At 39.9% G+C, this 26,118-nt stretch overlaps 1 protein-coding gene across 1 annotated transcript in view; it reads right to left on the minus strand.

Annotated features, from left to right (window-relative positions):
* Positions 1-26,118, minus strand: part of ELL2 (elongation factor for RNA polymerase II 2) — a 75,983-nt gene that overhangs the window by 49,503 nt on the left and 362 nt on the right. The window contains exon 2 of the mRNA XM_058533606.1: positions 8,721-8,768. Within this exon, the coding sequence (XP_058389589.1) occupies positions 8,721-8,768 (48 nt within the window). The remainder of the gene's footprint in view (positions 1-8,720; positions 8,769-26,118) is intronic.

Below are 26,118 nucleotides of genomic sequence, written 5' to 3' on the forward strand. Positions count from 1 at the left end.
TGACATTAATTTAGTGGATTGTGACCAGGATTCTTTTAAAATGAAATAGAATAGAAAATATCAAAGTACACTGTGAAGGATAAATACTGTGCTGTGAAACTTGTTTTAGTTGTGTGAATGTGTACACCTATAGGTATAAGGGATCACAAGGTAAAATGTTTTTTCTTACTAGGAATTGTTTCTAAATGTGTTTGAAACATCGACTGTAGTAGTTTTCTCCTGTTGCGAGGTCAGAGGTCCCATCAGAAAATGATGAAAGTCATGAACCTTCTCGTGAGAATGCGTACATATCCATACATGTGCATATCCTTATCACATTCTTAACCACAGTGAACCTGGCTATCATAAGAAAATCTAGGGGAAAAAATTTTAAAGCCAGATTTCCAGCCCTCATCATAGCCCCCCAGGGAGATTTTATAGATAAGAAGCACTGATAATCAAGGTGAAATTCAAACTCCTTAAGAAGGTGGGAACATTTGCCACACCTGTTTACCACTTTGCTCATGCTGAACTACAGGCCTAAAAGGCATTTTCCTCTTCTGACCAGCCAACTCCTGGTAATCCTTCAAAGCTCAGCTCACATATGACCTCTCCTCTCAGATCTTCCTGACTGCCCCTCTTCCCCTTGCTAGTTGGGGAGGTGCGCAACAAATGTTTATGTGAGAGTGAGAATGAATAAATGCTCATTGAACGTCTATCGTAGGCAGCTGATCAGTGGAGTGATGAGAAGAGGCTCGTGAATCAGATGCCTAGATTTGAGTGTAGGCTCCTTTACTCACTAATTGTGTGAGCTTCAACAAGTAATTTAACTTCAGAGCCCTAGTTTACACATCAGCAAAATGGAAGTATCTGCTTTATAGCATTACCATAAAGACTAAATGAGAATAATATATGTAAAGTGCTTAGCATAGGGTTCTTAGCATGTAATAAATATTCAATCAATTTTAGCTGGAATTATTGAAAAATAATTGGAATCTATAAACAAAATAATAGAATAGATAACTATGCATTAAGCTAAATATAGTACAAAATTATAAGGCTAGTTAGAGAGATTTGAAAATTCTTAGCGTGATAAGGGCAAATTCATTAGCCTCAAAGCCTGTCTGTGGCCTTTTTAAGTCTTTAAAAGTCAGTACAACTCTTTTCTTCTAAATTTGTTTTCAGAACAACTTACTTTTATAAGTAAAGATTTTTAACATAAAAACAAATTTGAGAACAATTTTATTTCATACTCTTGTTCCTTCCAGTTTAAATCACAATTCAAGAATGGTTATAAAAATATACCTATCCTGTAAATTCTCCACATTATCTAACATATCAAGTAAACAAGCAAGATAGTCAAGGGTGGGGTCAGGAAAGAAAACTTTTGAAAAGATTCTATATAGATAAAATCTTATTGCAGAACACAGAACTCTCTAAATACTTTTACTGCATTGCTGTAGTTCACTGAATCTAAGATGCCAGCAATTTTAAGACTATTCATGATTGTATACACCACTGCATAATACAGAATGCTGACAAACTATGACATAATACTAAGATGCCATTAATAATGAGATGCATTCCAATTCCAAAGACGTTGAATGTTAAAAAGAAAATATACCTTGAAATCAATGACATATAGTATTGTTTTGTTGTGTTAAATATTGTTTGAAATAAGATCTAGGGCTTGGACATATTCTAAGTTGTTTTTCCCGCTTTAAATTTTAACTTTTCTTTTTAATAAAGCTCTTATAAGCTAACCTTATATGCCTAGGATAGGACCTTGCACAGAGTAAGAGATAAAAATATATTTAAATAATACTCATGGTTTCAAGTTTCGGGGTAGTTTAGCTATAAGAACCAAAAGGTGTTGCAGAATGGTAAAAGATTATTATTTCCCAAGCTTAAATAAGTGAGTGCTATTAAAGTGACAACGTCTGTAACACAGAGGACTCAATTTCACAAGATTCAGTTTTTGGTGGGAAACAAAAAGGCAAAGCCATCAGTGGCAGATTCTATTGACAAATAGATGATGTCAGTTAGGAACAAGAGCTGGCATTTCAAGGTCCTGTTTACCTCTGTCTACACAGTGTCTACCGTGGTGCCTGGTACACAGTGAGTAGTCATAAATGCTTGTTGAATGAAGACAGGAAGCTTAACTCATTGCTAAGAATGCATGCAACTTATGGTATCTGTGGCAGCTTCAGATTTCAATCATAGTGCCAATCTCTGCTTTCCAAAGTGACTGCAGTTTGGTGAAGAACACAACAGGATGGTTTTGCCTTCAACTCCTGCTTGTGATCATGTTTTGGGAGGCTCGTCCTGCTGTAGCCCACACTGGAGCCTGTGTGAGGCCGTGGTCAGCGAGTACTTTGAGGTAGCTTCCATGGACACCATAAACACACAATCAAAGTCAACCTCCCTCCCTCCGCCATTCTGCATTCTTCCAGCGCAGGGGATGGGCTGGGTCTCCTTTATGTCACTGGTGCCTGTAGTGGTACCTGGCCGTGGTGTAAAGACATGGATGGTGAATTTAACTCACCGCTCTCCTTAATTAGAAACCCCACAGGGCCGGCCCCGTGGCTTGGCGGTTAAATGTGCGCACTCTGCTACTGGCGGCCCTGGTTCGTATCCCGGGCGCGCACCGACGCACCGCTTCTCCAGCCATGCTGAGGCCGTGTCCCACATACAGCAACTAGAAGAATGTACAATTATGACATACAACTATCTACTGGGGCTTTGGGGAAAAAAAGGAGGAGGATTGGCAATAGATGTTGGCTCAGAGCCAGTCTTCCTCAGCAAAAAGAGGATTGGCACAGATGTTAGCTCAGGGCTGATCTTCCTCACAAAAAAAAAAAAAAAAGAAAAAAGAAACCCCACAGCTAGTTCTCATCCAGAAAGAAAAGGAGGGCAGAGGTGTGTGGCAACATAAAATAGAGAAGTTGGTCAATTTACAATAGCTTCCAACTATGATGCAGTTATTGTTTGAGATAATATGAGTTTCTAGAATGTCAGCCCACACCCCTGGCCAAATATAAGATTTTCATACATAATTATATATGTTATATATTATATATTGTACATAAAACTATAATATATATAATATAATCTTTGATATATATCAAAGTTAAATATTTCTTTCAAATCAGGTAATTTACTATTTTATTACCTTAGTAAATTAACATGTGGTTAAAGAGTTATAATTCAATACGAATATTAAAATGTTATCTACATGTCAATCACTGTAATATTAAAAAAATTAAAACAGAACTGCCATTACAAAAGGATATAATTTTAACATCCTTCTGGTATTAATTACGTTCAGAGCTGAGAGTATAGAGGTAACCGTTAGTCAGCAACTTTTGAGCAGACTGACTAAACACAACTGTTGGCAAAACCAGTTGGCTAGCCAAACCAAAAACAGCAGGGGAAAGCAGTCAGAGCGCAGGCATATCATCTAAGAAGGAATGGCAGTGTTGGGGATTTATTTTTATCTCTGCTGCTGTTTCAAGCTGATAGTTATCTTTGCTTCCCAGGTATCAACTAGGTTAGAGAAGGGTGGTCTTTGGGAAGCATTTGCAGATGGGTTGAAACTGCCTACTAATTTCAATATTGTATAATTTAGTTTTTCAAACCCAATCTTCTCTCCAGCCCCTCAAAGGAAAATAAATAATTAACAAAATATTTCTGAATGCTTTGCTAAGTTTGGAAGTTACAAAAAAAAAAAAAAGAAAAGAAAAATCCAAGTCTCTGTTCTTTAATGACACTACTGCAAGGGTTTTACAGCACTAATCAAGCTTTTAAAGTTTGCAGTTAAATGCTGATTTAATCTTCAGAAGGTCGCTATGCCTTTTTGGAAGGCATACATTTAAAACTTGTTTGGTTGGCTATTTCTTGTTCATTCTTGGAAAACTGTGTGTGACTCAGTATTTGACAGGAGACATTGCATGGTACTTATAGAAAATATTTTTATTTTCAGTCCTCTTAAAAATAATTTCTAAACTATATATGCAAAACTAACTTCTATTTTCTAAATTTTCTGGGACTGTTAAGTCTGAAATAAGCAATTAAACTAGAAAGAATTTTGGAAAAACATTCTCATAACAAATATGGAGTTAAAACTGGGGCCTGGAATCCCATTTACTGTGACAAAGCGAACATTATTTCTTACTGCCCTGGGGCAATTGTTCCCTGGACGTGAGTCCTTCAGGCCGCAGGCAGGTCCACTCTGCAAGGCTACCACATGCCAGCAGATGTGGCCATTATTTGCTGTTAAAAACCCTGCCATTTCAGATTTTATCTGAATTATAAACATACCACAGATCTACCTTTTCGTGTTTGAGTGTATACACAAATTTTAATAGGACTTCTGGAATTTTACATACCTATCTCCAGGATATAACATTTTGCATCTACTGAAACCTTTGTTTAAAATGCTGATTCATACCAATCAGAAATACACACATAAGACTTGTTCCTGGCAGTCCCATTTCTATAGAAGTTCCGAGCAGAGGGTTCTGGATAAGTCCTACATTAGTAATTCTTTCCTGAGTATTAGTCTGTATGTCTTTGTCAGACTCTGCATTCCCTGAGGGCAGAGCCCATGTCTTACCCATCCTGGTATCTTTGCACACTAAGCACTTAGCAAAGTATTTGGCACCAGTAAGGGCTGAAAGAATGCTTGGGCAATAAATAAGAAACAAACAGAACAATAAACTTATTAGTACATCCATTGATTAGGCACCTATTTATAGTTTATTGTGAAGAACAATTATGTTAGCAGATAACTGCATCAGTAACAACTGCCATTACTTGAAAATACTGAGTTAACTTGCTTCCAGCACTTCTCCTTTTAAAGCTGTACAGTCCAGTGGGGAGAACTTGCCCCTGGCGGTGTGAAGACCAAGACTGTAGTTACAGCTCTGCCTCCATCAGCTGTGTGTCTTTAGACACGAAACTTTCCACAAACATAAAAATACAGAGTTTAGTTTTTAAAACTTCACTGGAACACAGAGTTTTGGAAATTTTTCACCTGCCACATTTTCAGTACCCAGTTAAAACATAAGAGACAGAAATGTCCTGATTTGTATACAGCTTACCTGACAATAAAGATGTAGATTTTGAAAACTGGGTGCATTGTATACCAACGCACCCCTTTGACAGTTGTGACTTGAACACCCCAATACTGTAGCCTATATGAATCTTGCCAGCTACCTTTTCTGTTCAATTAGAATGGTCTATAGAAATTTATAATCCTAGTAAACCTTTAGTTATGAGTATCCTAGGTATGGATTAGAACTGTGAGGATAAATGGTTGACCCGTACTCTTCAGAATCAACAAGGCATTTTTGGCTGATTTATTCAGCTGCTGATATTCATGAGTTTAGAAATCACACTCAACTGCTCCCATAGATATTTCCTTGCCTTTCTGAAACCAGAAAATGCCTTCAATGACCATTCGGTTTCCTGAGCACCCTCTTCCACTAAGGGAAAGTGGTGAGACGAATCGTAAAAAGACACAATTTACATTTTTTATGCTATAAAAGCTGCTGCCCAACTGTGATGATAAAAATCCAGGTAACCAATGGATTTGAAATTTCACTCTTTAACAGCATACTGCTATATTCTGTTTAATGTTCTAATTTGCATTTATTCAGAGAAAACTTCAACATAAGAGAACATGCTCAGGCACAAAAGTAAATATGCTTAAAAGCTAACCTGGGGCCGGCCCCGTGGCTTAGTGGTTTAAGTGCATACGCTCCGCTACTGGCGGCCCGGGTTCGGATCCCAGGTGCGCACCTACGCACCGCTTCTCCGGCCATGCTGAGGCCGCGTCCCACATACAGCAACTAGAAGGATGTGCAACTATGACATACAGCTATTTACTGGGGCTTTGGGGAAAAAAAAAAAAAAAGGAGGAGGATTGGCAATAGACGTTAGCTCAGGGCCGGTCTTCTCAGCAAAAAGAGGAGGATTGGCATGGATGTTAGCTCAGGGTTGATCTTCCTCACACACAAACAAAAAAAGCTAACCTGCCAAGACCCAAATTCTGACCTTCTAAAGACATTACTGAGGTGAAAAAAATCCTGTAATTAGTAACAAGAAACAGCATAACCCTGCAGTGCTTCACATCAGGGAAACAAGATATAATCTTAACACTAAATGTTCACTTCTAAAATGATATTTTAACAATACTTCAGTTATGCTTCAAATATGCCTACATATGACACTATCATGATAGTTAATGTATATTTTTAACCACATTTGATGTAAAAAGACTGTAAATTTGTTAGATTTGCCAAATCCTTTCTAGGAAAACTTTCCAAGTTTCAGAAACAGTGTATTAAAGATGAATTTCTCATTAAGTATCTTTTGTGGGAAATCTAAATTGAAACCTTCCAATTTAAAGTTCTAAACATTTTCCACGTAGGAAAACGCTGTAAGCTGACTTCTTCAGAGTTTTTAAAGCAATCAGCACAGGCAATGTTAACTTATCATGGCTCTCGAGAAAAACAGAGGAGCACTCTACAGAAGACCCTCACATTGGTGGCTCTGCGTATTCCCTGTGGGCTGTGCCAACCCACTCTCTCCCCTGTAATGATTCTTTGTTTTTACTAAGTCCCAAAGGGCTGGTGAGAGCTCTGCAAAGAGAAGGGGGGGAGGGGTGGATGGAATGCAGCTGCAGGCTCTGAAACAATGCTGAGTCCATATATTTTGTTCCCAGTTAGAATAATAAAAAAGGGATTGCAGTGGGGGTGGGGGTGGGGTCGTGGAGACAGAACCCAGAATGAGCAAGGTAGGGCTAAGCATCCCACAGATCCGTCTACGGCCTCCTCCCCCCACCCCCCACTTCTACTCTACCACATCCAATAACCATTCATTTGGGTTAAAACGCTTATCCGTTAAAATTCAAATACTCATTAAGATTTAAACCTATCAGTCATTTACATCTAAGTTACTTTTATCAATGAACTGTACATATTCAGGCAAGTAATGGTGTAGCAAGAGAGAGTAGAGCTTGCCAAGATAAACTGGGGATGCTTGGACACAACAGACAGGAAAGCTTTGGGGGAGGTAGGTAGGAGAATTCAGAAAAGGAGATCCAAGGTCTCAACTATAAACTGTCTGCTTTGCAATGGTGCCTGGGGCTGGGGGCAACTGGTATGCCAGAGAAAACCATATTCCTTGCAAGACTGCCAAAAGCTGCATGTGTCTGAATCAAGACTTTGGAAGCCTGCACATGTTGGTTCCTCATTATTCAGTCTAAGGTGGTGCTTCCTAAGAAAAACGTCCTTCACAGGCATTTCCCTGGCCTCCGTGTCTCAACTGGGAGAATGAGAGAATTAAGGGAAGAAGCACATCCCAAACAAGGTGACAGCTGCTAGTGAGGGAAAAGCAGCTCAAACCTTACTCTCTGCTCCTAGGTCTTGCCCTCTCCTCCCATATAACCCTTTACTGAAAATCCATGGAGCCCTCCAGGGCTCCTGGACTCAGGTCTGCCTTCGGAACATCCCTTCAGATATTACTGATGCTACTAAAATTTGTGAAAAAACTCAAGAAACCTTAAATAAACAACCGAAAACCAATACCTCAAAAATAGAATCAGCATGCGCTAAAGACTACCTAAAAAGCTAAAAAACAGACTTCAGAAGAATGTTTGTTCCAATTAGGATCCCATTCAAGAACACTCAGTTACTGAGGCAGAAAAAAAAAAAAGGACTTCATTATAAAGCTATCGTGTAGAGGCAAAGCTCTGATATCCACACATAAACATTTCGTTCAAGTTAGCATGACACAAGGTTTACAACTCTTAGTTGCTGTTGAATGATGTAATTAATCTCTCGACTCTTGAAAAATGTTTTCAAGTTATAAAGTTTAGAAAGATTTTATTGATTTACATTGAATTTCTGCATTTTGTGACAATAAAAATTCACAAGTATGTAGATTTACAATAAGCAGGAACAGGATCGTCCCCCTTCAGCTTGCCTTTTTTCTACAACTATAAAATTCATTTAGAGATATTCCAAATCTCCATACTATAGCCAGTATATAGACACAAATTCAGAAATGCATATTAATTTAAGTGAAGAAATGATTGAGTCTACTGTTTACTTTATTAATACTATTAATAATAATAATTAAAAAATACTGACACTACTTCTGTAAAGCTTATCATCTATTATAAACACAAAATTATAGGTGCATTTTATTAGGAGTTATCATTTATTATGCTTTTAAATGCAGCAACAAAATAGACACCACACTTGTTTATTCTGTGTACTGGAAAAACTCAATTTTCTATTTATACATTCCTAGTATGTACAATCAAAGAAATTAAGTCTACAGACAGCAAAAATTTGTTAATAGTAACAACAGTCACATAATCATAACTAGCCTGAAATTAATAATTCCTTACAGTTGCTTAATTGTGGTAAACAAAATATATTCTCATAATACTTTGATGTATGTTACATACTCCCATAAAAAGGTTAAAAAATGCAATTATCCATGATTTGGGAAAAAGCTATTCTCAATACGTATATCTGAATCATTTTTTAAATAAATCAAGAGAAGATAATTCAAGCGTCTTAAAGCGTCTTAAATTTACATTTAGTCACAAAGTTCACAAGAGTGACATTATATTAAGAGGCACAGGTGAAAACAAATTTTAAGAGTTAAATATAATCGTGTGTAAGAAAACTATTAGATTTTCTTGCTAAATCAATAAGAGTACTTACCCCTTGGAGCCCTTGGAACTGAATCGAAGGTCGAAAAGGAATTAAATTCTATTAAAAGAAACATAAGAAACAAACAGGTCAACCTCGGTTACTGTGACACAGAACTAAACGTTTCAACTTTAAATCTGTGCATTTGGTCAGGACTATAGTGTGTGAAAATATCTTTTCATTGTATACTTAACATTTATATGTCATTATATTAAGATGCCTTGATGAACAATATCACACTGTTGACACTTTCCTGAATCATACAACAAAAGGTATCTTTTGGCAGTGTAGCTAATCAGGTCTTTGAAAAGGACTGACATGACTTGGAAAAAATGAGTAGTATACTAATTCAACCTTTAAAAATATATATTCTTGCTTAGTTTCTTGATTGTTTTTAAAAGGGGTTGGGAGAGGGAAAAGATAATTGGAGGAACTTTGTAAAACTCTAACAGGATGCTAGAAATACAAAATTAAAGTATTTGAGAATAAACTGCAGTTTTCATTTTCTCACATTTTACCAGAGATTAGTTTTTAGTTGAGGGTCAAACAAGTTACCAATTTTCTCACAAGATTCTCACCAGGAAAATATAATTTCTAGAACAATCTTTTGCTTTATCATGAGCTTTGTGCTCCTAACTTTAATATTTTATCATAGAGTTGTGTATTTAAAAGAAAAGCTGTAACGGTAAACATCTACCATAGTCTCAGACATGATTTCCTATTCTATGGGAACATTTTTCCAAATCGCTGACAGAAATTCATGGGGCAATCAGATTTGTAACGTTTAATAGTAATGCATCAGCCTGTAAACGATTCTTCACACCCTCATATACAAATCCAATGCACAAAAACAAAAACAGTAGTTTCTTGTATCATCTCTAGCTCAAATAAAAATACAGGGACACCCATGTGCCCCTCTCCTCAGCCATTGTACATTACCTACTACTTCCTGTTACTTCCCAAAACTTCTCTGCAGATTCAAAAGTTTATTAATCAGGATTACAATAAACTAAAGGGGAATAAGGAAAGGATGAGTACTTCTTTAAAAGGCAGATCATCTGAATACAAAATCAAGTGATAGCATTAACCATTCTATTATTATTTTAAAAATGGATAAACATCTTATTGGAGAAAATATTATAATAGATACTATTATCATTGTTCTACCATCATGAAAAGATCATTTAACTTTAGACTTAGCAGCAGAATCAAAGTACTACTGGATGACCAATTCATTTCTTGGTGTGGGAAAAGTGGGTTTTTAAAAAAGGAAATGATAAAAAGGTAATGCTGGAAATTTTAAAACAATTTTTAGTAGTGATTCATTCTAATTCATGGTCTTTTATGAAAATATAAAATATAGATTAATGCTAACCTGAATTTCCTTAGAAGGCGAAAACCCCACCCAAACCTACCTTCCATAGCTAAACCTCTTCCTGAAGTAATGGCAGCATGCCTGCAGAAGCCCTGGGGAGCCCCTCATAGTGTAGAAGTTAAGGTGGCCCTACAACTTAGGTAACAGGTCCAGGTTCCAGTTTTCACAATATTTCAGTCAATCCTAGCCCCTGACTCTCCCTTCAAATTACAAACACTGAACTTCTCCTCTGAGGCTGGTTACACTTCCCTCCCTGACTCCTTGCAACCCAGGAGCTGTCTTCAGCTCACCACTAGAATTTCAAATTCTCTATCAAGTTCATTAATTCTTTTTGGTCAAATAAATGCTAACTTTTCTCAATTCAAATTGCTCACTTCTCCACTGGACATCAGAACTTCCTTACACTCAGAGATACCAGTCCTCCTAGCTCTTTGATCACGCCTTTCATTTCAAAAGCCATGCCCTTCCCTTTCCTCTTTCTAGATTCACTCCCTCCTGGAGGCTCACTTCACCTATTTGGTGATGACTCTGAATCTCTTCTCTATTCCTCAACTGGCCTCTGTCTACAACCTGCTGCTTATCACTGCCAAGGACATTTTGCATTCGAAACCCTCAATGACAGCAAAACTGGCAAACACTAAACTAACTCTCCTGCCCCAGCCCCTCATCTCCCCCAACCAAACTGGCATCTCTTTCCTACTTTTCTGGCAAGGGTATTTCTTTTTGGTTCTCCAGGCTCACACCTTAAACTTTAAATTGTCTCTTCCCCCCCTTTCCTCACCATATTCTCTTAGGCAATTACATACCGCTAGAATCACCGAATTCCAAATCCAGAGATAATACAGTTGACGCCCACCCCCCACAGGCCGTGCGTCCCATTAATAACAGCTGGGACCAGAACCTAGGACTCAATCCTGCTATGTTGCCATGCTGCTTTTCTTCTACCACCTTGTGCTCCACACACATCTGCCATGGGAGATTTAAGAGTGTGGGGGCCTACTCCTTCATGCCAGGGAGTTCACATTTTAGCTTGGGAACATTTGAGAATGATTAACTACTAGGCTATGTACTACCGGGAGGTGCAGTAAGAATTCTCAAAAAGGAGAGAAGAGGGGCCGGCCCCATGGCATAGTGGTTAAGTTTGCACACCCTCTGCTTTGGGTGGCCCGGGCGGCCCAAGGTTCATGGGTTCAGATCCTGGGTGTGGACATACACACTGCTCATTAAGCCAGGCTGTCGCCTCATCCAATATACAAAATAGAGGAAGATGGGCCCAGATGTTAGCTCAGGGCTAATCTTCCTCAGCACAAAAAAAGGGGGGGGGGGAGAAGGGTATGGGTTAGAAGAGATACTAGAGGGGGCCGGCCCGGTTAAGTGCATGTGCTCCGCTGCAGCAGCCCGGGGTTCGCAGGTTCTGGTCCCGGGTGCACACTGACGCACCGCTTATCAAGCCATGCTCTGGTGGCATCCCATATGAAGTAGAGGAAGATGTGCATGGATGGTAGCCCCGGGCCAATCTTCCTCAGCAAAAAGAGGAGGATTGGCATCAGATGTTAGCTCAGGGCTAATCTTCCTCACAAAAAAAAAAAAAAAAAGAAGAAGAGATACTAGAAAAGCCAAAGGATTTATGGAAAAGATGGATCTTGGATAGCAATTTTGAAAAGACAAACTCCAGGGAGAGGGAGTGCCCTAAGCAAAGAAGCAAGGAGACAGGAATGGGTGCTATGTGGGCAGAGGGCAGGTCTCTGGGTGTGTACAGAGTTCTTTCACACTTGAAACACAACACAAAGGATAAGAATTGGACCTGGCTATCCCTGCCTAATCTTTCCTTGACCTCAAAATTTGTGTTCAGCTTTAGCTTCTATCCACTACAGAATAAACAGGACAGTAATTTAAATTTCAGACCTCAGGATTTCAAAAGGTTTATCACCCTGTGAAATAACCCTGCCCTAATCCCCTCCATTACCCCCTCAGGATGGCCTTTAAGTCTTGCCTTGGATGTGATAAACAATTGCAGGCTCTTCTAATTTTGGAATAAGAACGTGAGTTGCTGAAAGAAGTGTTTCGGGAAAGCAGCTCTTTCAGCCATGTGTAAGAAAGATGGAAAGAGGTGGATTGGGGCTAGGGAAAAGGATTAGAGATCAGCTCCAAGGGATGCTTTATTTAGAAATACTCTGATGATAAAGGCTGAAATTAGTATGACTTCATCTGGAACAAACAGAAGATGGTGGAATGAACAGACATTCTCAAGGATGAATGATAAAATGTGCTGAAAGCTTGAATATCAGGTACCAAAGAAAAATGAAGCCCCGGACTCCCTCAAATTAAGGTCTTCGTCTCTACTTTGAAAGCCTCTGGCCTGTTTCAGGCCCTATCACCAAGTACCTAGATAAAGGCCTTCCTGCCTTCCTTCAATTCCTCCCAAATGCTGCTCATCATTCAAACAGCTATCGGAAGCTCTCTCAGACAGCACTCAGCATGTCACACAGCCTGCAGTGGGTTCCCTCCCAGTGGGTTCTATCAAAGCAAAGCACTCCTCCGCACGGAAAACAGACCCTCCAACCATAGGACCAACCAGTTTCATCTTTCACTTCCTCCTAACTGTGGCTCAGCTGTGTTAACTTTTTTTGTTTTGTAAACATTTTCCTCTCTAGTTCTACCTCCTTCTTGTTCCTTCAACCTGGCATAACTTCCCAAACACTAATTTGCTAATCCATGCTAATCACTTACTTAACATTCAAGTTTAAGATTAATTTCCTCAGCAGGACCTCCCCTTGGATAAATCAGGAATCAAAGACTCAATGTGTTTAAGGACCCAAGGCAGGAAAATGTGAAAGAGACTGGGTAAAGGAGTGGCGAGTACCTGGAGAATGAATGCCCAACCGAGAAAGGATTCAAATTTAAAAATGTTAAACCTTTTCCCAGTCAAACAAAACACTGCTGCCACCATTTTGCTAACTCTGAACTATGCCCACTTTGAGTTTACTCATGTTAGCTATTGTTTTTCCAGATGCCTGTGTCTACAGTTCCAGTACACTGGGGGTGTATTTTTTCCTAGGTTGTCTTACTCTTAGTTGTTGTGATACAGAGGAGTCTAACACATATTAAACTTACAAGTATTTATCTACATTACGCTCAGCTTAAAAAAAGAAGTATCGTAAAATCACTTTGGCCATGTTCTCTTTATGTAGGCGGTACACTACTATACATATTATACACTTTACAGATTACTATTCAGGGTTGTATAAACAAAACAATACAACTATTCTTTACATCAATTCAGGAACTTTCAAGAGTAATTCTGACCTTATTCAATTTTTTGCCTCATGACCTGAGTTTAGAACCTAACCTCCTCCGATATGCTTCCAGTTCTGTCGGTATTGCTTGATACTTCAAACAAAAATGATATTTTACATAGTTTTGTAATGTACAGAGCATTTTTATACCCCTTGTCTCAAGTGAGCTTCCTAAAAACCAGGCCCAGGTGGTAGGAAGGCATCATCATCTCCCATTTCTGAGGGAGATAAATGAGTCTCCAACAGGTAAAGTGCAAGTGCATTGCTCAAAATCACCAAGCTCGTGATTAGCAGAGCTGGACCTCAAATCCAGCCCTCTGAATTCCAAAAACAGACCTCTTTCCTTCTCTTGCCTCTGTAACAGGTTACCTCCTAGTGCTGAACACTTAAAAGCTCTTAAATGTTCATTCAGCTCTTTTGGCATTTTGTTTCCAAGGAAAATGAACTTCATAAAATCATTACAATTTCCAAAGTTCAGTTTCTGATTAAATAAAAACTAAAAAATATTTTTTTTGCTATGAGGACCATGTATAATAAAGACCATACATAAATATCTGTGTTACCATTTTTCATTTAAAAAATAACAAAACTCTCATGTATGGGATAGTTGTGGGTGCTTATCCAAACAGGAAAAACTAAGAGCACTGTTACTAAAAAACTCCTTTAAGATATGTGACCACCCAGAAGACAAAAATACATAAGAGAACCTCAAATGCTTTATTGATTTTTGATTTTAATCCGAATTTTAAAAGAAGATGTTACTAGGCTATAGTTGTTGAATGTTTTAAAAAATGCAACAGAGGAGACAGCTAGATATGCATAGATGCATAATATACAACTTATTATGCATATGACCACTGTGTTAATCGCACAGCTACAGGAATAAGTTCTAAAAGTCAATACCTTTATAAGCAAATGTATCAAGCATGTTAGTTTTTTGTCTAAATGTTTTTTTAGCCTAACTTGAACTGCATAAACATGACCTCACAACTTGTATATTTTTTACAATGCAATTCAATTTGAAGAGATAATGTAATTACAGGTGATCAAATATGATATAGCATGTTTTAATATAATGTGTAACTTACTAAGTGCATTCCAATTACAAATGAGTTTCAATAGGGCTTCAACATAGTAGTTGAGCTATAAGTAAGATAGTGATCTGGTATCTTCATTCAGCCAAGAAACACACTGCAGACTGGCACTGGCTAGGGAAACCCCTTTTGACAAATGCTTCAATAACCTGATAAAGGTGATGGTTTGCAGTCAAAACATTCTGTTAAACTTCAGTCCTTTCACTGTTTTTAGAGCTCCTTGAATTAACTGTTTATATCTCTGGGAATGTGGGGCATTCTTAAGCATAGAATCAAAGCGTAGGCAATAGTAAAATGCTCAAAAGTTTGTTATACTCTTGACATCTGCCATTACAAGCCAATTTTACTGCAACAAAAATTGCTCTATGACCAAAGAAATCTACATCCACTTATTTTCAGGGATTATTCCTCACAATATATCAGGACTATAAAAGTAATACGTAATTTACTAAGTAATTTTACTAAGTAATCTGAATTTTACTGAGTAACATTAATTTCTAACATGATTCTTTTAGGATGGGAGAGAAGGAGTATGCTCAGGTTTCTTTGGAGTTGAATTAAAAAAAGCTACTTATCCTATAAAAGTTGTTATAACCATTTCTTGATTATTTACATATTGCTTATCCATGTAGACAATGGGTACTTTTACTCTATCAACCACTATTGGTTTGGTCCGTACACAACCATAAGAAATAGCATTCTGGGCCCAGAAAAGAGTGATTTCTCTAAGAAACACATTATAGAAATCTTTCTAACTTTATTCCCTAAGGTTAGGAATGTACTTGAAACAGCTTCAGCTCCCCTTCTGAACCCATCATGGAATTCTGACTTAACTCAAAGGTAACTCATGAATTATTTAATTCAAGAATTCTTTAAAATCAACCAACAAGCATTTATTAAATACTTTGTATTTACCTGAGTACCTAAGCTGCAATATGTCATAATAAAGACAGTACAAAAAAAAATTCCAAAGTCAAATATAATTTTGGAACTTTGCCCAAACCAGAAAACTTTCTATAAATGGTGATGGGTCAAGTGATTGCTTTAAGTGGGACTGTTTTAAGAAACAATTATAGTTACCTAGTTACTATTTATTGGGTGCTTAAAATGTGTCAGGCTCTATAATCATTTTTACCGTCACCTCCCAGAATCCTCAGAACACCCTATGGGGTAGATACTATGATTTCCACTTCTCAGGTAAAGTCCTCTGAATTACCTAAGGTTGCACAGCTAATAAGTGACCCGGGACTCAAACCCTGGCCTGTCTCACTTTAAGAACTGGGCTCTTACCCACCACTTCAAAAAATCTAGTATTTTGCTTTGTTAGTCAATCCAACCTTATAAGTAGGAGAAACTCCCGCTCTGCAGACTTAGAAGAACCAGATTAAAGACCATAAGGAATAAACAATAATTTCTTTCTAGTCATTATAGCATAGAAAAGACTGAAATATAAAAGGGATTACCAAAACAGTAGTGAGAAGATTAAAAACTTAATCTATTTAACACAATCTTTGTTTTGAAAGATAGCTTCTGGAAAACTATAGCTATCTAATGCAGGTCAAATAAAAAAAAAATTATTTTCTTAAATCGTATTATTTCAAAGGAAGCTCTTAAAGGAACATGGAAGGCAAAAATTTTAAATGAACCACCGGCTAAAATGTTAGTTACGATGAACCAGCCTTTAAACTAGCAACACTTGAAGCATAATATCTCATCATTTTTTCCAAGAAAGAGCTTAATGTAGGCTTTATAATCATATAATAAGCTTACATGTCAAATGTGACTATAAATGCAAAGGATTTGTTCTTTGAGATCATGATCTCCAGAGCAGAAGTATAAGAAGAGGTAAATTAAACTTGGATTGGAAGATGGAGATTATTTTTAAAATACTAGAAATTGATAAAATGGAACATCTAACACACTTTTACAAAGGAAGACATTAGAAAGCTTGAGCTTGAAACTGGGAAATTACATGATCATACTTAATGTTTTAAAAAGAGCACTCTGGGGGGCCGGCCCGGGGGCGCAAGCAGTTAAGTGCACGAGCTCCGCTGCGGCGGCCCAGGGTTCGCCTGTTCGGATCCCGGGCGCGCACCGACGCACAGCTTGTCAAGCCATGCTGTGGCGGCGTCCCACATAAAGCGGAGGAAGATGGGCACGGATGTTAGCCCAGGGCTAGTCTTCCTCAGCAAAAAAAAAAAAAGAGGAAGATTGGCAGATGTTAGCACAGGGCTGATCTCCTCACAAAAAAAAAAAAAAAAAAGGGGGCCAGCCCCATGGCTTAGTGGTTAAGAGCTCGCACTCCGATGCTGGCGGCCAGGGCCCGGATCCCGGGCATGCACAGACGCACCGCTTCTCTGGCCATGCTGAGGCCGCGTCCCACATACAGCAACTAGAAGGATGTGCAACTATGACAGACAACTATCTACTGGGGCTTTGGGAGAAAAATAAATAAATAAATAAAATTATAAAAAAATAAAAATAAAAAGAGCACTGCTGTGTAGAGAATGGATGACGGAGGGAAGAGCAGAAGTCTGGGGGCTAGCTGGAAGTCCACGGCAGTGGTCCTCAAGAGAGATGATGGTGGCTGGGACTCGAGTGGTGCTGATGGATGGCGTTAGATTTCAGATGTTTGAAGATTGATAGGACTTGATGATGGATCAAATAGTCAAGAAAAGAGGAGACAAATAAAGGATGACTAACCAATTACTAGGCAACTGGTGAAGACCAGTTACTAAGATGGGGGACACTCAGGAAGATATAGGTTTGAGGAGTGAAATTAAGAATTGTGTATGAATCTGTTAAGTTTGAGATACATATTAAACTTGATAAGATGAGGTGCTGGAAATAAGTGTCTGGAGTTGGAGGAACGTCAGAGCTGGAGATAAATATTTGGAAGTCATTACCATATAGATAGCATTTAAATCCATACAGGACTAGATGAGATCACCTAGGGAGAGTAACAGATAAAAGAGAAAGGAGTTGGGATCTCCAACATTCAGAGGCCAGTCAAGCAGAGGATAGTCAGCAGACAAGACTGAGAAAGAAGGGGGAGGGGGTAGGAGGAAAATTAGAAGTGTGTTTCCAACAGGAAGGAGTGGTCAACAGGATAGAATGCTGCTGAGGTCAGGTAAGACAGGAACACAGAGATGACCACTGGACTTGGCAACAAGGGACCTACTCAGGTGCAATCTCAGGGGTGTGGGGGAGATAACCCAACTGGAATGGGCTGAGCAGAGGATGGGGGTGAAAAAGCAGACACAGCTTCTCAGGCACATCATCACACATAATCCTTCTCTCTTTAGGAGTCCCCCTTGAACACAGGCTTTATTGCATTTATTTTTTCACATCTGCCTGTTTCTACTAAAGCGCAAGCACTTTGTTGTGCTTATATTTCCAATGCATAGTTCTGTGCCTGGCACATGTCAGAAGATTAATAAATGTTTGCTAAATGAATATTCGGTAGTTATAATTCTGACTTCTACCTCTTAATCTTTTATAAAGAAAAAATATCTTAGGACATTCACCTGAGTTTTTACTACATGGATATGTTTTCTGGTTCTTTGAGACATAATGGTTTCTAATAACGGAAACCAAAAGCAATGATAATAAGTAAATGTTACTTTAAAATATTCTGAGACTTAAGTTCCCAAGTAAACATATTTAGATCCTAAAGTATTTCAGTGAATCTTATTAGAAAGTTCAAGCCTGGCTCCACTCTTGAATAAGCTCACTGTTCAGCGGCAAAGTCTTCTAGCCAAGGTTATCTCCATGGACCATGAACCAAGCACCCATAACTGTTTATGACAATGTATATGTATAACACAAGCTTTATGTACTCGTGATTATTTCTTGTTTTGTTTTTCACAATGAAACTGTCAAACAAAAAAGAAAGAGGAGAATCAAAACACCAAAACAGAAATGGAGGTAATCTGGAAGAAGTGAAAATAGTGACCTTTTCAAGGCCTTTAGGAATCATTTCAAAATGATGCTTGCAATGTAAATCCAGGCACATTACAGAGTTACTTAATGTTTCAATAATCACTAGAGACAGAAACTGCAGAAGGTCTGATCTTCACGTTAAAATCAAATTTAATTTTCATATTATCTGAGCTCTATGATGGTCTTAAGTGCAATTTATAGAGAAAGTTATTGAATAAAGGAAGTCCATAAAAATACAAACAAAATAAAATCCCTGCTCAAAACCAAAATTTCTTCCACCTAGTAATTTCAATTTCCCCCAAAACATCACCAATCCCCCAAATTTCCATCCAAACAGAAAGAAGTTTATATAAGACATGTAAACAATATAGCATTGTTCTAGTCTAGCCTCAGACCCCCAAATATACTCCTCAAATATAAAACATCTAATCAAACCTAAGTTTCTTGGTCACCATACAAAAGACTGAAGGAATATTCACTAAAATGGTACTCATCAGCCTCCCTCACCCCCCCTCACCCCCCCCACCCCACTCTCCCAACTACTTCTGATTTCCTTTTTTCTACTAAGGGTACCCCTCCTAGTGCTGATCGCTAGAAATCTCAATTCAATCCTATTCCTTTAAACCCTGTTGTTAAATTTTATAGATTCTATTCACCTCTAATGTCTCCCACAAGCATCCTAACTTAGATCTCAATCATCTCTGGCCTGGACCACATACTTCTTCCTAACTTGTCTACTTCCTTCCAGATTCACCTTATCTTCATCATGTACACCAAGGCCAGAATAATCCTAAAGCATAGCTCCAATAATCTTAAATTTCTACTCAGTTTCTCCCCAGTGTTGACAGAAAAAAATCCAACCTGCTCCAAACTGCCTTTCTTCTCTTAAATCAAACTACGTCTTTCTCCTGCACTCCAGGTTAAGTGGAACAGGGTCTTCCTTTCCACTCTCAGAGCCTACCCTAGCTTTTCTACTGCTGTCCTTTCCTTGCTTCTGCCATTCCTTCTGTTAGAGATGTGGTGGTCCCCCATCTAGTCTCTGCCTGCTAAAATCTTTTAAGACCCAAGGATGTTTTTTAGACCAATCACATATAGGATCCCCAATAATGACAAGAAACTTATGCCATTTGTCTAACAGTCTAGTTACTAGGAAACTAGTAGCCAAATGCTCTTGACTGTAGAGTTCAATGCAACGTGCTAATTTGATTCAGGAATCTTTAAGGAGCATATCACCTAATTAATAAGATTCTCTCTTCTTATATCCTATATTAAACTGGGAAATGCTAGGTTTGGCCTTTGCTGGCAAAGTATTAGGCCCTTAAACCAGTTTTTCCTAAAGATTTAACATGGTTCTCAAGAGCCATAATGCCACAACAGAAATCATAGATAGATAGAAAAGCCGGAAGGGAGGGAAAGAAAAGAAAGAGCAATTCTTCCTGGTAAGTCTGACCTGAGTTATGCCATGTTTTTCAGTTTCAATTTGGCTATGGAGACACGGTCACTAATTTACTGTATTCTACTCCACACCTGCTTTTCTAGATGTTCACATAAGTCATGGTAAATGTTGTACGGAGCTGAGGTATGCAGGAGAGTCAAATGTGGGGTTATATATATGCGATTTTCTTTATTCTAAAACTTAGCTCATCTTAAATGCAGAAATATCCATAATACCACATTTTAGGGACATCTCAAATACTCCAAATACATTTGGCCCAAACTGGCAAATAAGTGGGCTGGACTCGGATGCCAGCCTCCTAAGCCTCCCTGTGGTCACCACAAAGTGTTAAAAATGACCCAGCAATGGTTCAGCTGAAATTCTCATTTTCCTCCCTAGGCTGGCTTTATCACAAGTTACCTAATAAGTGCTATGAGCACAGCTTCCATAGTTTTTTGCAAGTGCAAATGGAGCAGCTGATCTGGTGATTGTCCTCGGTAAGCTTTCCTGTAAATCATTCCAAAAATTTTACGCCCCTTTCCTTTTAAATTCTTTTCTTGAACATGTTCCAATCCTTCACATATGTTCTTTCTTTTTCCTCCCAATTCTGGTGCCAAGGTTCCCTGTCTATCTTTTTAGGCAGTCTGGCTACTGCTTTTCACTGGGAGGAGCACCCTCCTTTGCACTGAGCACCTGATCATCTGAATAAACTTTTCAAACAGTTACTGCAACATGCAGCACAAACTTGACGTTACTCGATAAAAAGCATTTTAAGATCAAGTTCAGCCTGAAGATGAGCCTAAGTTAAAAGTCAGTGAGATTAACTTATTTATATTAAACCTGGCTACATGTAAAAAGCACAACAAAAGGAGTGTGCTAATGCAAACCTCATTGTATTAATAAACATGTTCGCTGGCAGTGGTAGCTCTGTGCTGGCAGGCCTGGATGCTTGAGTGGTACTTTAAGGAGAAAAGGGTTATCTGTATTTATAAGGCAGATTACTGGACATACACACACACATACACTCCAAATTATTTGACGGCAGGCAGAAAAAGGAAGAGATAAGATATAACTAAGGTATGAGACTTCTCTGTGCCTTAAACCACATGAATCAAATGCTGAAAAGTTTACCTGTTAGAAAGAAAGGCTAAGGAGATGAAATCACCCACTCCATGCCCTGGGGGATCAGTGATTTTAAAAGATCAAGGAACACTTTAAAGGGAGCTATCATGAAGGACAGTAACTTTGGAGGTTTAAATAAGACTTTATGCTTTGATTGGAAATAACAGTATCTGGTAATACTGAGAGAGACTGAGTTCCTCATGTAAAATTAAATTTAAGTATATTTTTACAAATTTTCAAAACACTATCCTTTTCCTAGAAGACAGTAATCAAGGCAGGAAAATTTATTTAAAGCCAATAATTAGAATTGACAAGAGAATTGTGTTAACAGAATCCTTCTTAAAGGCATTGGCTTTCCGATCTTCAGGCATAGAGAATGAACAGCCCCTGACCCCAAAGGCATCTATGCAAGACTTTTTATGTAATTGGTGGATAAACATGATAATATTATTTGAGCCACCACCTTTGAAACTTTAAGTAAACATTTAAAAAAATAAATTGACAGGCTCAACAATGACAGAATCTGAAAACAATATTTTGGTAAGATTTTTGTTCAAGTTGTCCTTGGTATCTGTGGGGGATTGGTTCCAGGACCCCCCCCAGGATACCAAAATCCAAGGATGCTCAAGTCCCTTATATAAAATGGCATAGTATTTGCATATTTAAATAATCTCTAGATTACTTATAATATCTAATACAATGTAAATGCTATGTAAATAGTTGTTATACCCTATTGTTTAGGGAATAATGACAAGAAAAAAAAGTCTGTACATGTTCAGTACAGATACAACCACTGTAGGTAGCCTTTTCAACCAAAAGAGCCACGGATACCGAGGGCTGACTGTACTACAAAGGAGTTACTCAGATATCAAAATAAAGCCAGCTACATTACTGAAGAAATTAGCTAAAATATATTTTATAATTTTGGGTTTTAATTTTAAATATAGTTTTAGGATACATTTGGGAGAAATATGTAATTACAGTAATATATGCTCATTTAAAATATGTAGAGCTTATACAGACCACCTAATCATAGACATCAATTTAGAATGACTATAAAGTTGTAATTTGTGATTTTATTTATTTATTTAGTAACTTGTCCCCTCATTCAAAATAATTCATCGACAGTAAAAAAAGAAAAAGTAGCTTTGCAGTATGTCCTAGATATCTATATTAGTATGTCTAATTTTATTCTGCAAACTACGAAAATAACTTTCCAATTAACATCTTTTTATAATAATCAATTTGAAACTGTTTCTGTATTCAAACTGAGTGGAAAACAACTTTTAGGAGATATTTACTCCATCCATAACTCCCATTCCTGGACTCACAACGTCTCTCTTCCCCATCCCAGTCTCTGTTTAGGAAGGTTCCCAAGTTAGCATTCTTCATTTCTTCTCTAAAAATAGAAAACTTGAATTGTCTGTCTTTTGAAACAGTGAGGAATTGTTTCCAATTAAAGATTCTGTTTTCATGAACCTTAATAATTTTGTATACTTGCTTAATTATATCTAAAGAACTGTATTCTGCCTAAATCATAGTTTCCTAAAATTCCTAAATTTTCCTCCCTGAAGCTTAGGTCAAGTGGATTAATTTAGAAAAGTAAATACAATGGATAAAATAATCTAGATAAAAATAGCTCTCTGATGCTTAATTTGGGAAAGTAACCTGTTGAAATTTCTGGCTCTTAGAAAGTTATTAGAAGAGGAGGAGTAATAGTCATAACCTTGCACAGGCCAAAGCCACTTGGAGGGCACTTACTAAACATCAAGCACCTTCCTATCTGAGCACAGGAATGGCAGGGCAGTTTTATGTGAGAAATTAAAGGCATTTTCTTCCCAGAGAGAATAGGCTTGATCACCAGAAACTTCTTTCCAATTAGCCAACGCATGCCAACATATTTCCAAGGAGCAGCTACAATTTAAAGTCACAAGCCCTACTTACGATAAGGGTGGAAGGTGTAAAAGACCAAATAAGCATCTTTCTACTGGAAGATAAAAGCTCAGCCAGATGCCGACTGCTGGCAACTGTTACTGTGCTGATGGGGAGGCCTGGCCTGGCCTGAGCCAAGAGGAGGGGCACTGAGGACACATGCATTCCTGGCAGGCTTAACTGAACATGCCAGACCATCCTGCAGTAAGTACCAACAGCGTGTACAGTCACCCTACGGGTCCCTCATTTCTTTTTCTTTAGTCTCTTCCCACTTGTCACCCATCTGGGGGTAACAGTCTCACCTCAATTCCCGCTTTTCCAAGCCCCTTAATAACTGTTTCCGTGGCTAAAGAGACAGTGATGCCTGGGGATAGGAGATGGTTAAGTCAGAAACAAGGCAGTGTCCAATTGCAAAGGCCAAGTCAGCTTATTTCTTCCTCCTCTCCCTGCACACCATTGCTTCTACCACCAGCTTTTCAAGAGAAAAGGAACCCTAGGATTAACTCAATCTACCTGGCTCCACACTCAGAAAGGTGAAGGAACTTGGAAAAGCCTTCTTCCTTTCCCTTTTCTGCCTCTGTACATATTGACCAGATGCATTAATTTGCATGCACAGAGATGGAAAAAGATAGTAATGATATTAATAGACAATAGAAGTAGTCAGGAGCAAAGAAAGCCATTGACTTTGGTACCTTTGACTACAAAAAAATAAAAAATCAAGAACTAAGTAGTGGATTGGGAGAGGAAGAATTTTTGTTCTCCTGTCTCCTGGAAGACACTGGTATATAAATATGGGGGCTTTTGGAGTCAAAGCACTCCAACCTTAATCCCAAGCATGTAAACACTAAGGTATAGGAGGCAGAAATGAAGGTATGAAAACAAACAGCAAGCATGCCCTTCCTGGGCCCCAGCTGTCAAGCAGATCAGTGAGCCTGGGGAGCCTCTCCATCACCTCACTTTCCCTGGGTACCATCCCTTCCCCATGTGGGCCTCCTCACCCACCTCTTCCCTGCCAAGCGTACAGTGGCTGTCAATCTCGCTGTAATCAACTGTACAGTTTGCCTGTTGTTCCCCCCAGGTGGCTGGCTGACCTACTGTCCCCAGAGATGCCTCTTCCCATCCTGTGTGTCAGTCTTTCTTTGCTCCCGGGGTCTGTTTCTGACTGAAGGTTGGCCTCCTCCTGCTGGCTTCTTCCTCTCTGGCCTCTGTGTGTTTTTCTCTTCACATCCCCTGACCTACCTTCTTCCCACTGTCATTCCTTCCCACGCTCTCCCCTTAGAACAGGCAAGCTTATCTCTCTATCTTGCAGGGCTGAGTTTCTCTCCAGGATCTGCCTCTGTCCCTCTGCCTGCCTGTCTTGCTTCCCCCATATGGGCCTCCCACTCCATGCTGGTGCTGGCCTCCTCCCTGCAGGTGCACCTGCTTGGGAGTAGTTACCGACACACCCAGTTTTGTATTTCTTCTATCTCCTTCCATTTCTATTTCTGGGTGTACACTGACCTCCCAATCATACATGAGACTCTTTTTCCTTGGGATTTCATGGTGTGTAGGAAAGTATCTTTCTCCCTGTGCATGTACTCCTCCCTCTCCTCCCAAGTCTGAGTGTTTCTCACCATATGCTTCTGAGTGGGTAACACATGTGCCCTGGAGCATACATCCATGTGTCCACTCAATTCTGCGAATGCTCTCCAGAGAGCATGCTCACCTCTGTGAGTCTCCTGCTGTTTACATGTACACTATCATGGGAGTTCATGTACTTCCCAAGCTGTGCCTCCTCCCGTGTGCATGCATATGTAGGGGGCCTCTCTGAACTTGAGCCTCCCTTGGCCCAGGTTCACACACCCTCCGTGAACCAGGGTTCACACCTCTCCTGTGACTCTGCCTGCAACTCTTGTCTCTTCCTTGTATGCATTTAAAGCGCCTGGCACTAGTGGGAGCTCAAAAGATGTTAATTCTTTTCTCCACTTCTATCTGAATAACTATGTGAGTCTTTTTCTAAGTGTCCCTCTGGCCCTCTGTGTCTGTTTCACGAGACCAGTTAATTGGAGCATGTTTCCTTGATGGACCAGGCTGTCAGGAAGCCCCGTGGGTTCTATTTCCCTCCGACTGTCTCTCAGAGTAAACGTTACTCGTCCCTCATACAGTATACCCCTCCCCTTATGCAGCATGTCCACTCCTGTCTCCCTCATCCACACATAGTACTGCATGTCCATAAACGGCTTCCTCATGCACCCGAGTTGCGGCGTCTCCTCTGTGTGCCTCTCTCTTTTTTTTTTTCAATGTCAAAACGCGTTCCTGGGTTTGTACCCCAATTGTGGTGTATGTGCGTCTGTACGAGCCTCCGCTGTACGCGAGTTGTGATCTAGGGGTCTCTCTGCGGAAGGTGGTGCGGGGTAAGCGACAGGAGTCTCTGCCCGGGATGCAGTGTGTCTTCCCCCCACCCTCACTCCTCGTCTCTCCGTCCAAACTCTCTCTGTCCCTCAGTCCGCCCGAGACACGGCGCGTCTTTGGGGTACGAGGAGCCTCCGCGAATCTCTCTCCTCCGTACCCACTGTCTTGTTCCCGGCGAGCGCTGAGCTCTGGGTGCGTATGGCTCCTCGGTACGCGGTGCTGGTGCGTCTCCGGGAACACGAAGCGCCTGTGTCCCCGAGTCCCTGGGATTGCAAGGTGTGTCCTCTCTCCCCCTCGTACACGGAGCGCCTGTGTCCCAGCCTTTGCAAGTACACGGTGTGCCTCCCCATATGCGCAGTGTCTGTATCCCCAAGTCCCTGAGAGTATAAGCTGTGCCCCACCTGCAGACGCGGAGCGCCTGTGTCCCCGTCTCTGCGGTCCATGGTGCCTAGGTGTTACCCCCCAAACGCGGACGGCTTGTGTCCGCAGGTCCTCCCTGGTTCGTTATCCATACGCAACGCGCACCCCCCGCCCCCGCCGTAGAGAGCGTGGTCATCTCCCTTGTCTCCCTGGAGCCTCTCTCCCTCACTGGCACGGAAAAAGCCAGGAAACCTGCGGGCGCCGTCGGAAAGCCCCGCAGCGGCAGCGCAGCCGAGCCAGGGCTGCGGCTGCCTCGGCCCCACCGCCAGGGGCCGCCCGCCCGCCCGCCTCCCAACGCCCGGGCGCTCGGCCGGCTCGGGACCGCGGCGTCAGCGACCCTGCCCGGCCCTGCCTAGCCCTGAGCCGCGGGCGCTGACGGCAGCGGCGGCGAGCCACGGCTCCA

The sequence above is a fragment of the Diceros bicornis genome, chromosome 1 (assembly GCF_020826845.1).
Source record: "Diceros bicornis minor isolate mBicDic1 chromosome 1, mDicBic1.mat.cur, whole genome shotgun sequence".
NCBI lineage: Eukaryota > Metazoa > Chordata > Mammalia > Perissodactyla > Rhinocerotidae > Diceros > Diceros bicornis.